Source organism: Dipodomys spectabilis, unplaced genomic scaffold (genome assembly GCF_019054845.1).
Source record: "Dipodomys spectabilis isolate Male_0828 unplaced genomic scaffold, ASM1905484v1 ptg000263l, whole genome shotgun sequence".
NCBI lineage: Eukaryota > Metazoa > Chordata > Mammalia > Rodentia > Heteromyidae > Dipodomys > Dipodomys spectabilis.
In genome coordinates, this window is record NW_024870940.1 from 2,190,139 (window position 1) to 2,203,679 (window position 13,541).

Below are 13,541 nucleotides of genomic sequence, written 5' to 3' on the forward strand. Positions count from 1 at the left end.
ACGGGCAGCGGGGGGCCAGGACGGGCAGCGGGGGGGACAGGACGGGCAGCGGGGGGGGACAGGACGGGCAGTGGGGGGCAGGACGGGCAGCGGGGGGGGACAGGACGGGCAGCGGGGGGGGGACAGGACGGGCAGCGGGGGGGACAGGACGGGCAGCGGGGGGGGACAGGACGGGCAGCGGGAGGGGCAGGACGGGCAGCGGGGGGCAGGACGGGCAGCAGGGGGGACAGGACGGGCAGCGGGAAGGGCAGGACGGGCAGCGGGAGGGGCAGGATGGGCAGCGGGGGGCAGGACGGGCAGCAGGGGGGACAGGACGGGCAGCGGGGGACAGGACGGGCAGCGGGGGGGGGAACAGGACGGGCAGCGGGGGGGCAGGACGGGCAGCGGGCGGGCAGGACGGGCAGTGGGGGGGCAGGACGGGCAGTGGGGGGGCAGGACGGGCAGCGGGAGGGGGCAGGACGGGCAGCGGGGGGGCAGGACGGGCAGCGGGGGGGGCAGGACGGGCAGCGGGGGGGGGCAGGACGGGCAGCGGGGGGGCAGGACGGGCAGCGGGGGGGCAGGACGGGCAGCGGGGGGACAGGACGGGCAGCGGGGAGCAGGACGGGCAGCGGGGAGCAGGACGGGCAGCGGGGGGCAGGCAGCGCGTGAGGCTGAGTTTGGCGGGGAGGAGGGGTGGAAAGGGTCTGACCCTCAGGTCTTCGCCTTGGGATTCTTTTTTTTCTGGTGTTCCCACCGCGGGGATCTTGTGGCCGAGAACAGTTCACAAATAGGTTTTCTTCCACTTCTGTGCTCTGGTGGCAGGCAAGGAAAATCCCCAGGGAGCCTGCCCACCGCCACCATCGCCACCCAGCCGGGCAGCATGGGAGGGGCAGCACGGGAGGGGCAGCAGGCAGCCTTCCTCCGCAGCGGCTGGGTCTCCGCAGAGGCAGAGCTCACGCAGCCCACAGGGCCTCGGCTCTGGCCTGGGCAAGGCTCCACCCACAGCAGGACACGTGCGGCCACCACACAGAGAAAGGCCTTCGGGCCTGGGAGCAGCCGCGGTCCCCTGGGACCCTCCACACAGAGGCAGGAGGCATGGGTGTCAGAGTGGGGTGCCCTGGGGTTCAAACTAAGTCAGGAGACCTCGGTTTAGCTCACCCGCTCCCCAAATCCCAACTCCAAGCCCAGCGGATCCTGCAAGAGATGAGGAACGCCTCAGAGCACTGGGGTCCTGAGTCACCCCCTGCCTGGACAGACTCCCGGGGAGAGACTCTGCTCCCATCAGGTGGCAGTTACTGGGAGACGCCTGGGCCAGAGGGACAGAGCACACGCTCTCTCTCATCCCTCCCTCCCTCCTTCCCTTTTCTTCCCTCCCTCCTTCCCTCCCTCCCTCCTTCCTTCCTTCCTTCCTTGTCTTGGGACTTAAATTCAGAGTCTGAGCTTTTTTGCTCAAAGCTAACACTCTACCACTCGAGCAGCCGATCCACTTCTGGCTTTATTTATTTATTTGATGGTTAACTGGAGATTCAAGTCTCACTAGCTGTTTGTCATCTCAGTCTCCTGAGTAGCTAGGATTCCAGGTGTGAGCCCCCAGCACCCGGCCACATTTTTTTTTAAAGTAATGTCTCCTTTTACTAGAGTAGTTTTTGTCAGATGTAGCCCTGCAGAAGTGCCCATGTGGATTCGGGAATGCTTTGCCAGGGGCTTTTGGAGCAATTGTTTTATTTCTATACCTTCCCACTGTTCCTGCCCAGGCCCTTGGGTAAGGAAGAAAAGCCACTGATTGACGTGTTTCCCGCATCCTAAGGACATCTGTCGTGTCTGTAGACAGATTCTCCACCATGTTTAGCAATGTTTGGCACACATTCTCCACACGCTTCTACCAGTTCACAGAAAGAAACTCCTTTTCCTTGGGAAGGTCACAGGATGCTGATGATGAATGTACCACGTGGCCTCCTAGATGGCCAGAGCCGAGTCAGGGAAAGCCTGGCCTTCTGCTCATCACATATGGCCACCTACCTGCCCCAGAGAACCCGCGGAGAGGCTACGCTCTGTCCCCTGCGCTGTCCCCCTGCGCTCCGCCCTTCTGCGCTCCGCCCCCTGCGCTCCGCCCCCTGCGCTCCGCCCCCTGCGCTGTCCCCCTGCGCCCGCCCCCTGCGCTCCGCCCCCTGCGCTCCGCCCCCTGCGCTGTACCCCTGCGCTCCGCCCCCTGCGCTCCGCCCCCTGCGCTGTCCCCCTGCGCTCCGCCCCCCGCGCTGCCCCCCTGCGCTCCGCCCCCTGCGCTGCCCCCCTGCGCTCCGCCCCCTGCGCTGTCCCCCTGCGCTCCGCCCCCTGCGCTCCGCCCCCTGCGCTCCGCCCCCCTGCGCTCCGCCCCCTGCGCTCCGCCCCCTGCGCTGTCCCCCTGCGCTCCGCCCCCTGCGCTCCGCCCCCTGCGCTCCGCCCCCTGCGCTCCGCCCCCCTGCGCTCCGCCCCCTGCGCTCCGCCCCCTGCGCTGTCCCCCTGCGCTCCGCCCCCTGCGCTCCGCCCCCTGCGCTCCGCCCCCTGCGCTCCACCCCCCGCGCTCCGCCCCCTGCGCTCCGCCCCCTGCGCTGTCCCCCTGCGCTCCGCCCCCTGCGCTCCGCCCCCTGCGCTCCACCCCCCTGCGCTGCCCCCCAGCGCTCCGCCCCCTGCGCTCCACCCCCCTGCGCTCCGCCCCCTGCGCTCCGCACCCTGCGCTGTCCCCCTGCGCTCCGCCCCCTGCGCTCCGCCCCCTGCGCTGTCCCCCTGCAGCCCGCCCCCTGCGCTCCGCCCCCTGCGCTCCGCCCCCCTGCGCTCCGCCCCCTGCGCTCCGCCCCCCGCGCTGCCCCCCTGCACTCCGCCCCCCGCGCTGCCCCCCTGCACTCCGCCCTCTGCGCTGCCCCCCTGCGCTCCACCGCTCTGCGCTCCGCCACCCTGCGCTCCACCCTCCCTGCGCTCCGCCCCCTGCGCTCCGCCCCCTGCGCTCCGCCCCCCTGCGCTCCGCCTCCTGCGCTCTGCCCCCTGCGCTCCACCCCCTGCGCTCCGCCCCCCTGCGCTCCGCCCCCTGCGCTCCGCCCCCTGCGCTCCGCCCCCCCTGCGCTGCCCCCCTGCGCTCCGCCCCCCTGCGCTCCGCCCCCTGCGCTCCGCCCCCCCTGCGCTGCCCCCCTGCGCTCCGCCCCCCCTGCGCTGCCCCCCTGCGCTCCGCCCCCCCTGCGCTCCGCCCCCTGCGCTCCGCCCCCCCTGCGCTGCCCCCCTGCGCTCCGCCCCCTGCGCTCCGCCCCCTGCGCTCCGCCCCCCTGCGCTCCGCCCCCTGCGCTCCGCCCCCCCTGCGCTGCCCCCCTGCGCTCCGCCCCCTGCGCTCCGCCCCCTGCGCTCTGCCCCCCTGCGCTCCGCCTCCTGCGCTCCTCCCCCTGCGCTCCCCCCCCTGCGCTCCGCCCCCCTGCGTTCCACCCCCCTGCGCTCCGCCCCCTGCGCTCCGCCCCCCTGCGCTCCGCCCCCCCTGCGCTCCGCCGCTCTGCGCTCCGCCCCCCTGCGCTCCGCCCCCCGCGCTCCGCCCCCCTGCGCTCCGCCCCCTGCGCTCCGCCCCCCTGCGCTCCGCCCCCTGCGCTCCGCCCCCTGCGCTCCGCCGCTCTGCGCTCCGCCCCCCTGCGCTCCGCCTCCTGCGCTCCGCCCCCTGCGCTCCCCCCCCTGCGCTCCGCCCCCCTGCGTTCCACCCCCCTGCGCTCCGCCCCCTGCGCTCCGCCCCCCTGCGCTCCGCCCCCCCTGCGCTCCGCCCCCTGCGCTCCGCCCCCCTGCGCTCCGCCCCCCCTGCGCTCCGCCGCTCTGCGCTCCGCCCCCCTGCGCTCCGCCCCCCGCGCTCCGCCCCCCTGCGCTCCGCCCCCTGCGCTCCGCCCCCCGCGCTGCCCCCCTGCACTCCCCCCCTGCGCTCCGCCCCCCTGCGTTCCACCCCCCTGCGCTCCCGCCCCCTGCGCTCCGCCCCCCTGCGCTCCGCCCCCCCTGCGCTCCGCCGCTCTGCGCTCCGCCCCCCTGCGCTCCGCCCCCTGCGCTCCGCCCCCCTGCGCTCCGCCCCCCGCGCTCCGCCCCCCGCGCTCCGCCCCCCCCTGCGCTCCGCCCCCCTGCGCTCCGCCCCCTGCGCTCCGCCCCCCTGCGCTCCGCCGCTCTGCGCTCCGCCCCCCTGCGCTCCACCCCCCTGCGCTCCGCCCCCTGCTCTCCCCCCCTGCGCTCCGCCCCCCTGCGCTCCGCCCCCCTGCGCTCCGCCCCCCTGCGCTCCGCCCCCCTGCTCTCCCCCCCCCCCTGCGCTCCGCCCCCCTGCGCTCCGCCCCCCTGCGCTCCACCCCCCTGCGCTCCGCCCCCTGCGCTCCGCCCCCTGCGCTCCGCCCCCCTGCGCTCCGCCCCCCTGCGCTCCGCCCCCCTGCGCTCCGCCCCCCCTGCGCTCCGCCCCCCTGCGCTCCGCCCCCCTGCGCTCCGCCCCCCTGCGCTCCGCCCCCTGCGCTCCGCCCCCCTGCGCTCCGCCCCCCTGCGCTCCGGCCCCTGCGCTCCGCCCCCCTGCGCTCTTTTTCTCCCTGTCTTCAGCACCCAAGCCGACAGCCATGCTCGTCTGGACTACCATTAACTCTTAGGCCCTGGGTAAAAGTCACCAAGGGTGGAGTGCGGCTCCATCTTCCTCCTGTGCCAGGCCCCTGCTGACAAACACAAAGCGCACACTGCGCACTGCAGCCCTCCCGGCCACGCGTATGTCACTGGAAGATGAAGCAAATGTGTCCCCATCCCCTCCGAGAATTCCAACATTCATTTCTCCAGCCAGCCCATCACGTTTTGCAGGGAGGTAGTGACCCACGGGGCTGCGTTTTCTCCTGTGTCATCATTTAAAAACCCATGGAGGGTTAGCAGCCGGGTCAGGGGGGACAGCAGCAGATCTGAGGCATAAGCTGGGAAAACTCTGGGGGCGTTTGCTGTCCCTGGGCTGGCCCACGGGCCAGGAGGACAGGGAGCACTCACCCAGGATGGGTTCTGCTCAGGAGTCATCTCAAGCGAGTGCTAATACAGCTGCAGCCTTCATTTCCAGTCCCTCTGGAACACTCGGCATCCTGTCTCTACCCGCCCACAAAGCGGGAGTTATAGCCTTGTGTGCCTGCTATCTTTGAAAGTGTTTGGGAAGTTCTGTGAGTTCCTCTTGGCCTGGACGATGGAAAATCCTAGCAGTGAAAACACACCACAGGACCAGAGTTCTGTGCCTGCGGATGGTATACAAGAAGAAACCGTGCCAGGTCAGAGAGAGAGGTGGCCGCTGGCCGGAGCCAGGTGGAGAGTTCACTAGTCCTCCTGGGGAGAAGGAAAAGGGAGTGGAACAATTGGAGCTTCTCTTCCGGTGTTTGGGGGGAAGGAGGGCTGAATTATCCAGGTGACTCTAACTGCCCAGACGGAAGCTGTGGCTGTCAATCACATTAGGGAGTCACTGTGACTACCCTTTACCGTGGGCATGACATGCAGAGTCTCACCCCAAACATGACAGCACACACCTCGAATCCCAGAATTTGGGGGGCTGAGGCCAGAGCTTTGTGGACTCTAGGCTTGCCAGGGCTCTCTAGTGAGTAGCGGACTTACCTCCCTCCGCCCCAAAGTCCATGCATGATCTCAAGGGAACCTGCACATTGGTCTTGCTATGTTTACTGGAGGATGACCAGTTGCTCTGTAGAAAGGATTCACCCAGCACCCCATGCTGGCCACTGACAGAACCAGGAATATGGAAGGGGGCTCTCACCACAGTCTCCCTTCCCCCTGGAAAGCACACATGGGCCTGGGGCTCACTGCTCATCTTCTAGACACTTCTCCAAAGGCCCACACATGCCTCAAGTGCCACATTCACTTTCCTCTCCAAAGTCCTCTGCCCCTGCCCCTGCTCGGACCGGTCGTGCTCTGCCACAGCTTTGGAACCTGCTTCAGAATCTCCCAGCGGGGCTGAAGCACCCAGAGGCCAGACTTGCAGCTCATCGGTGGCCCTTGAAATGGCTGCTCCCCAGAGGGGAAGGTGGAGGGCCCCAGGGTTCACCAGGCAATGCTTCTGACAGAGGCAGAGTGGTGCAATGCTGAGCCTTAGCTGAAGACCACAGCTCCTCTACCCAGCTGATCTGGGCTGTAGCCTCCAGACACAGGGGCTGCTTTCTCCCAAGAGGCAAAGGGGCCAGACCCAGGTTCACAGACCAACTCCAGCCTCTCACTCCACTCCGCAGGTATTCACTCAGCACACATACCTGGAGCGGGATGTGTGAATCTCAGGCTGGGCAGCTCAAAGCCAACCAAGGAGCCTGGAAGTCTACTGGGGATCGCTGATGACCAAAACCAGCCACTGCAGTGCGAAGAGCCTCCAGCAGGTGGCACACGTCCCCAACATGAAGCCCTTTTGGAGGCGGCCGCAGAGCCCCACACCCTGACTTCACACCGATCTCTAATCCACCCATCCCTGGCCATGCCGCCGTTTCCTTGTGTGGATCCCTCAACGCGTGGAGTGGGGCTGGAGGCTGCCATTTCCACTCTGAGTTCAGTGTGAAGATATAGCACTGTATTTCACTGGTACCAAGTGACAGGGTCACTTGGGGGTCCCCAAGGGGGCTGGGTCATTGTGGGCTAAAATTGGGAAGAGTTGGAAAAGTGCCATGGCGATAAACAGAAGCAGCAGCGAGGCCATGGAAGGCCTGGCTCCAATGGGTCCCCAAACCACAAAGGAAAGCGGTGACCACGCTGACTGTCGCTGATGTCGAATCCCAGCAGACTGAGAAAGGACCTTTGACTCCTAGCCATCCAGGGGTCTGGATGGAGTGGTTGGGGTCCAGGGAGGTGGAATGGAGGAAGAAAAGTCTATGAGATGCTTATCTCCAATCAATCAGCAAAAAGTCAGACGTGGAGCTGTGGCTCATTTGGTTGAGTGCCAGCCTTGAATGAAAAAGCTAAATGAGAGTTAGGCCAGGAGTTCAAGCCTCAGTAAGTGGCATAAAAATCTCTGTGCACGGTGAGACCAGATCTGCCGAGAAGCAGAGCAGTGGAGGGACGGGGTGCTCCGGCCGAGCTGGGGTCCCTCTCGGGACCTTGCCTGCCGTGCCCAGCCTCTGTGCTCACGCAAGTGATCTCAAGTAAACCATGCAGCGGTGTGGGAGGGGCGTGGTGGTGGGACTTGCCTTCAGGAGATGCGTGTGAGTGTGCTGAGCTCAGGCTTGAGGGGTGTGCGCCTTGGGGCCGGTACAAGGGACAGCTGGTGACCCGTGGGGCCTGGCTGTGCCCAAAGGTGGGTGCCTACTCCTGGGAGACGGCAGCTCCGGCCGGGGCTGGGCCTGAGCCGGGAGCACCACCATCTGCTAGGCTAAACAGCAGGTAGGGCAGGGGCTGGCCTGGGAGGCGGTTGGGGGAAATGGGACACCCTGCGGGGGCAGCTTCCCACGCAGGGCCCACAGTGAGTGTTGCAGCCTGGGGACCATGCTCCGTGCCCGGGCCCATCGCTCAGAGGAAGAGACCTGGCTGGCACTGAGGGCACTGAGGCCCCTCCCCAGGGCTGTCTGACATGGGGTGAGGGATGTGGCAGGACAGCATGGCAGGACACCCTCCACTGCTTTGCACCTGCAGAGCCTGTGTCTGGAGGCCCAGCCCGCGGCTTCTAGGAATTCAGTGGAGCAGTGGGGCATGGAGCGGAGCAGAGACGCCCTGTCCTGCCCTACCTGCCGCTGGCACAGTGGCTCTGCCCCGGAGGGGAGCCAGGGGCCTGGGCCCATACAGATTAGCCATCCGGAGGCCAGGGGACAGAGTGCGCTTCAGGGCCTCCTCCTCCTGCCTCCTCCACCGGCCTCGTACAGCTGCGAGGCCGCCCCGGCTCGGCCCAGCGTGCCCCACTGTGGGCATAAAGGACATAACTGAACCAGTGGAGGCCGAGGAACCTCTACTCCCTGCCTGCCCTCCTGCACCCACTCCGGCCTGGGCCGTCCCTGGGGAAACCACAGGCTTCGAACCAGCACTCCAGGATTTTGGTCAAAAGGCAATTTCAGGGGGACAAGCACTGGATCCAAACGGCCACTTGAGGACAGGTGTTAGCGGTGCGTGGACGAGTAGTGAAAGAACAGATGCCCAGAACGTACTGTGCCTGGAGCCAGCCAGGTCACCACACCCCGCCACCAAAGCTCAGGGCAAGGCAGAGCCCCATTGTGGATATACAAGATGGCGTCTGTCTGTACACAAGGTGGTGCAGGTGTGGTGTGGTGGCTCATGCCTGTCATCCACTACCCAAGAGAGTCAGAAGCATCACAAGTTAAAGGCTATTCCCACCAACCCACCAAAACAAAACCCATGGCAACAGGGATGGCCCGAGACTGTGCCGAGGGAAATAACACAAATCACAAAGAGACAGGAGCTGTAAGCTACCACTCCTGTGATGCGTGTGGAGTGGACAGAACCAAGAGACAGAAATTAGGACAGCTGTGGCTCCAGGTGGGCGGAGGGATGAGCAGTTCGTGTTAAATTGGTGCAGAATTTCATTTAGGGAAAGCAGAGGTTGATCTCAAGTCAGAAGCAGCGGTGCACACCTACAATCCCAGCTACTCTGCAGCAGGAGGTAATAGGAGCCCAGCTTCCAAGCTGGCCTGGCCACAGTGAGACTGTCTCAAAAACAAAATACAAACGAAGGGCTGAAGGTAGGGTTCACATCGTACGGGGCTTGCCACGTAAGTAAAAAGACACAGGTTCAGTCTCCAGTATCACAAAAGTAGAATTATTTTAAGGTAAATTTTATATACGCTTTGCCATAATTCTTTTTTTTTTTTGTCAGTCATGGGCCTTGAACTCTGGGCCTGGGTACTGTCTCTCAGCTCTTCAGCTCAAGGCTAGTGCTCTACCGCTTGAGCCACAGCGCCACTTCCAGTTTTCTGGTGGTTTATTGGAGATAAGAGTCTCACGGCCTTCCTGCCTGGGATGGCTTTGAACAGTGATCCTCAGATCTCAGCCTCCCGAGTAGCTAGGATTACAGGTATGAGCCACCAGCGCTTGGCTGCTTTTCCATAATTCTTAAGTAAAAAAGAAAAAAATGCATTGTTCTGAGTCTTTGAAGAAGGCTCTCTAGCATTCCCAGCAGGCCCAACACCCTGCCCATAAATGCCAGGTACCCACAGGGTCTAGAGGGGCACGGAACAACTCCTCCAAGCCTCTGAGGTCCTGCTGGCTTCTTCCTCCACATCCCCTTTCTCCTCAAAGGAACAGCTTCCTCCAAACCCCAGGATCACAAAGAGGAGTGTGCTGCAAACAGACATAAGCTACAGGGTTATTTGTCCATATCCTCAAAAAAGTCCCCAACTGGAAACCAGTTCTTTCTCAGTTGCTTTATACACGCTCAGTGGTACATCTATAAAGAAGGTATTCTCAGTTCCACGTTTAGAGGCTGCCATGTGCTGATCCAAATCTCATTCAAGTCCCAATTCTCAGTGCTCACAAGCCGTAGCCTTTACAAAGGAAATCAAGTTCAAATGAGAGCATTATTGTGATCTGGACGCAGCATGACTAGTATCCTATAAAAATGGGCCCCAAGATAGAAACACATGTAGGAACAGAAGACGCCAAAGGAGCAGGAGGAGTCGACAGGGCAGGAGAGGGCCCGGGCAGGCCCTTTCCTCTCAGCTTCTGCAGGAACCAAACCTGCCAATACCCGATTGCAGACCACAGTCTGCTGAACCATGGGACAGATGTCTGCTGCGTGTGTGCCGCCCAGCCTGGAGGGCTGTACGGCGATACTACACACCAGCCATGGCACAGGGGAGGAGCCAAGGCCTGGAGAGATGGAGACCTGGCCGGAGTCACATGGCTGAGCAGGCACCGTTTCATAATCCACATCTAGAGCCAGTGGGGTGTTGATAACTATGAAGAAACTCATGGATAAGACAAAAGGGTTCCTGATCTACAGCTTTTTACCAATTCTTGTGGTAAATATTCCAGCCACAGCCAGTTCCAGCAACCAATCAAAAGCACTAGGGAGAAAACCTCTCCGGGCTGATCGTGGCCTGCCGCAGAGCTCCACTGCCCTAGGTCTGTCAAGTTTGGGCTTCAAGGTCCTTTCTGCTGCACAGACTGATTCATGTTGTTACAGATGTGGCTGAAAAGTGACTGGGGAAAAGCCTGGGAAATTACTGCTGCCTTCCGTCTGAAACGAGGACTTTGCCTGCAACTCTAGAACTTGGATGCACTGTGTGACAACCATTTTCTCTGATGTCAGGTATGTAAAGCAATGGAGCAGGGGAGCCGTTACTAAGATAACAGAACAAGGGCTGGGAAGGTGGCGAGGGCTGGGAAGGTGGCTCAGTGGTAGAGCGCTTCCCTTGCATGCATGAGGCCCTGGGTTTGATTCCTCAGCACCACATAAGCAAAAAGAAAAAAAAAGAAAAAAGCCGGAAGTGGCGCTTTGGCTCAAGTAGTAGAGCGCTCGCCTTGAGCTGAAGAACTGAGGGACAGTGCCCAGGCCCAGAGTTCAGGCCCCACGACCGGACCCCCCCCCCCCACCCAAAAAAAAAGATAACAGAGCGAGATAACATGTCACTTGTTTGGGGGACATTCATGCACCAATTGTGTGCTTTGCATACCACATGCAGCAATAACAATATCTCTTGGGCCAAAATAGGATCACGAGATATCTCAAAAGGCTCCAGCATCAAATGGCAGCATCTACGATACTCAAGTGGGCCAGGCTGTCCACCACTTTACCACCTTTGCCTTCCACGCTGGGAGAAGGCATGCTCTTAGGAGAACATCAAGACACCCTAACTCACCTCCTCCCCTCCTGTGCTGTACTCCTGGCCAGCTTTCTGATCTCCACAGAGGCCCCCTCTTCTTTAATGTCCTCCCCTGAGCTGCAGTGGAAGGAGGCTGGGTTCACTGGTTCTCCCACCAGAGAACTGACAGGTCTGGGGTGGCTGCTGAGCCTCGGATACATGGGATGCGACCCTACAAGATGGTCTATTTCTCTTTTCCTAGACAGGAGTTTTCAAAGCAGTGAGTGGAGAGCTCTAGAAGTAGAGCTGCCATGGCCAGTCTGGACATTATGCAGACAAAGGAAAAACCCAGTTTCTCCTGAGGGAATTCAGTCAGGACCTCCGGGGTGTGGCCGTGTGCTGAGGATTGAGGATCGAGGGCTCCTGTAGAAATACAGCCTCGGATACAGCAAAGAAGTTGCTTACGACCTGCTGGTTGGCCGGATGCATTGGGTATGTAAGGGAGGCCAGGGATGCAGAAGAATCGCCCGCAGAGCTGTTGAAGTGGTGCGAGCAAACTAGGACCCAGCTTCCAACAGAGACTTAAGCCACGGGACTCAAGAGCATCCAGAGCCACACCATACGGCGTGAAGATGGTGGGGACGGCTGGGCAGTGATGGCTGAGGCGCTGGCAGGGTCAGGGACTTGACACCTCCTGAGTCTCAGGCTGGGGACGCCCGCAGGCATTCATAGTTGCCCAAGGTGCTGACGGGGGCTCAGCATCACTGAGTGGACAAGTCCACCGACCAATGACGAGCACCCACATCCCACCAGCTTCCCAATGAGAGAGGGCCCAGGCCCCCAGAGGACTGTCACCAGGTCACGCCTGAGCCAGGAAGGGCAGACGTATGGTGTGTAGGACCTTCTGTTTTTTTTGCTTCAACTGGCCTCCCAACAGGAACATGCGTAGGAGAAGAACAGGGAAAGTTGGGAATAGAAGTTGGCGGCTTTTGTTTTCTGGAGTAGAATGATTTCAGCACCTCCACTGAATGTGCTCAGTAGGAAATCAGTGTGTTGCTAGGAAATTCTGATGCCAAAGAAAGGTTCTAGTGCCATAGAAAAGGCCACCATGGAACAATTAGGCGTTCCATGCTGTGCCATTGTTAGAAAATTCCTCAGGTCGGTTCTCCAGGCCCTGCCTGTCCTACTGCACTCTTAGGCTGTATCAAATGCTTTTGACAAGGGAGTTTTATATCCATCGGTACTCGTAATACCCAGACTTGACCAGTAAGATTTTTTTCCCTCTAAGATTGGCACAAGGCTATGACCTTAATAGACATAAAGCACTAGGCCCACAGGACTTAAGAGTTAAAATGTTGAGCGGATTCTCTCTTATTTTCTCGATAAGGCAGGGAAAACAGACACACTTGCTTGTCACAAAAGAACATCACTAGCCAACTTGCTATTTAAAGTCATCCTATGAATCTTAAAAGTGAGTGGCAAGTATTTACAAAGTAAACTATAGTTTTCTAACTCATCTGCTTTAGTTCATCCAGAAAACCACGTGTGGATTCTTCTACCTTGTAGATCTTGATCTTTTGGCCTAGAGGTAGTATCTCCTTGGTCCAACAATTTTGCTCCGTATAAAAAGAACTCTTTGGACCTATGAAGAGCTTTGTATCTCCACTTAATTTTATTCACCAGAGTTTGAATTCTTTGCTAAATCATTTAAGTCTTCCTACCAAAATCTGCATTCATTTCCTGAGGCTGTTATCATAAATAAAGACCACAAACTGGGTGGCTCAATTAATAGAAGTTGATCATCTCACAGTTTTAGAGATTAGAAGACCAGAGGCAAAGTGTCCACAGGGCCCACCTTTCCCGGAAACACGCAGGGGCTGGACGCTGGCTCCTGTTTGGTTCTGGTGTGGGGGGGGCTTGCTCTGCCCACCTCTGTCCTATGGTCTTCTGTCTGCCTGTCGCATCTCCTTCCCTCAGCCTGGCCATCTATCTGTCGCCATGAACATGAGATAAAATTAGGAATCTGGGTGGGATTTTTGGTATTTTGTGTTTTGAAGTCATGGGGTTGAATGCAGAGTCTTGTGCCTGCCACGCTGCCGACTGGCATGGGTTGAGGAGGGAACTCAGTAACTTTTGTGCCCATACTGGCCTTGACCTTGATCTCTCTCAGCTCCCCACATAGCTAGGCTTTCAGGCACAATACACCAGTGCTTCGCAGAAGTTAGGCTATTTTTAATAAAGTTATTTATATCTTTAAACAGTTGTGCAAAGGAGTGTCAGTTCAACATGCCAATTTATGTGTACAATCCTAATTGGTCACCCTTCCCCTCTGGTACAATCCCTAAGAAATGCTTAAGTTCCAACACTGGAAATTCGAGGAACTCTTCTCCACTACCTTCCACTACAATGTGACAGGAGCCGTGGCATTTACACCATTTACACCCAGCCATTTCCTCCTCTAAGACATGGCTCCGTTTCCCTGGCAGCTTCTTCAAGTTGACAGCACTGAGTCTTCCATGGGCTTGCCACCACAAGCCTTTGCACACTTCTCTCTGTGGCCTCTCATTCCCATAGCTGTCGAAACTACAGGAATCCCAGTCATGGATGCCATCCAAGTCTGTGATACCCTTGGACAAGCCCTACACCGACTTCCTGGCCAGCCAGCTCCCCTGTTCCTCAACACCAATCTCCTTCCTGGGCACGATAATTGAATTTGACATTTTGAAATTGGCTTTGGAAACACCTGATTACTCGGTGCTCACAGTTACGCTGGGACCAGGTGTACTGATCCGAGTCTTAAAGGTTCTCATGTGTGGAGGCTTGCCGCGCTGA

At 60.5% G+C, this 13,541-nt stretch overlaps 1 protein-coding gene across 1 annotated transcript; it reads left to right on the forward strand.

Annotated features, from left to right (window-relative positions):
- The first annotated feature begins 1,820 nt into the window (after positions 1 to 1,820).
- On the forward strand, positions 1,821 to 13,541 carry LOC122125284 (basic proline-rich protein-like). The gene is made up of 2 exons (XM_042699882.1): positions 1,821 to 4,100; positions 13,284 to 13,541. The coding sequence occupies exons 1-2, from the start codon at positions 1,821 to 1,823 to the stop codon at positions 13,539 to 13,541; spliced, it is 2,538 nt and encodes an 845-aa protein (XP_042555816.1).

Coding starts and splice junctions, on each gene's coding strand:
- LOC122125284 (XM_042699882.1), top strand. CDS start 1,821: ATGTTTAGCAATGTTTGGCACACATTCTCCACACGCTTCTACCAGTTC. Junction 4,101..13,283: donor GCTCCGCCCCCCTGCGCTCC/GCCCCCTGCGCT, acceptor TCATTCCCATAG/CTGTCGAAACTACAGGAATC.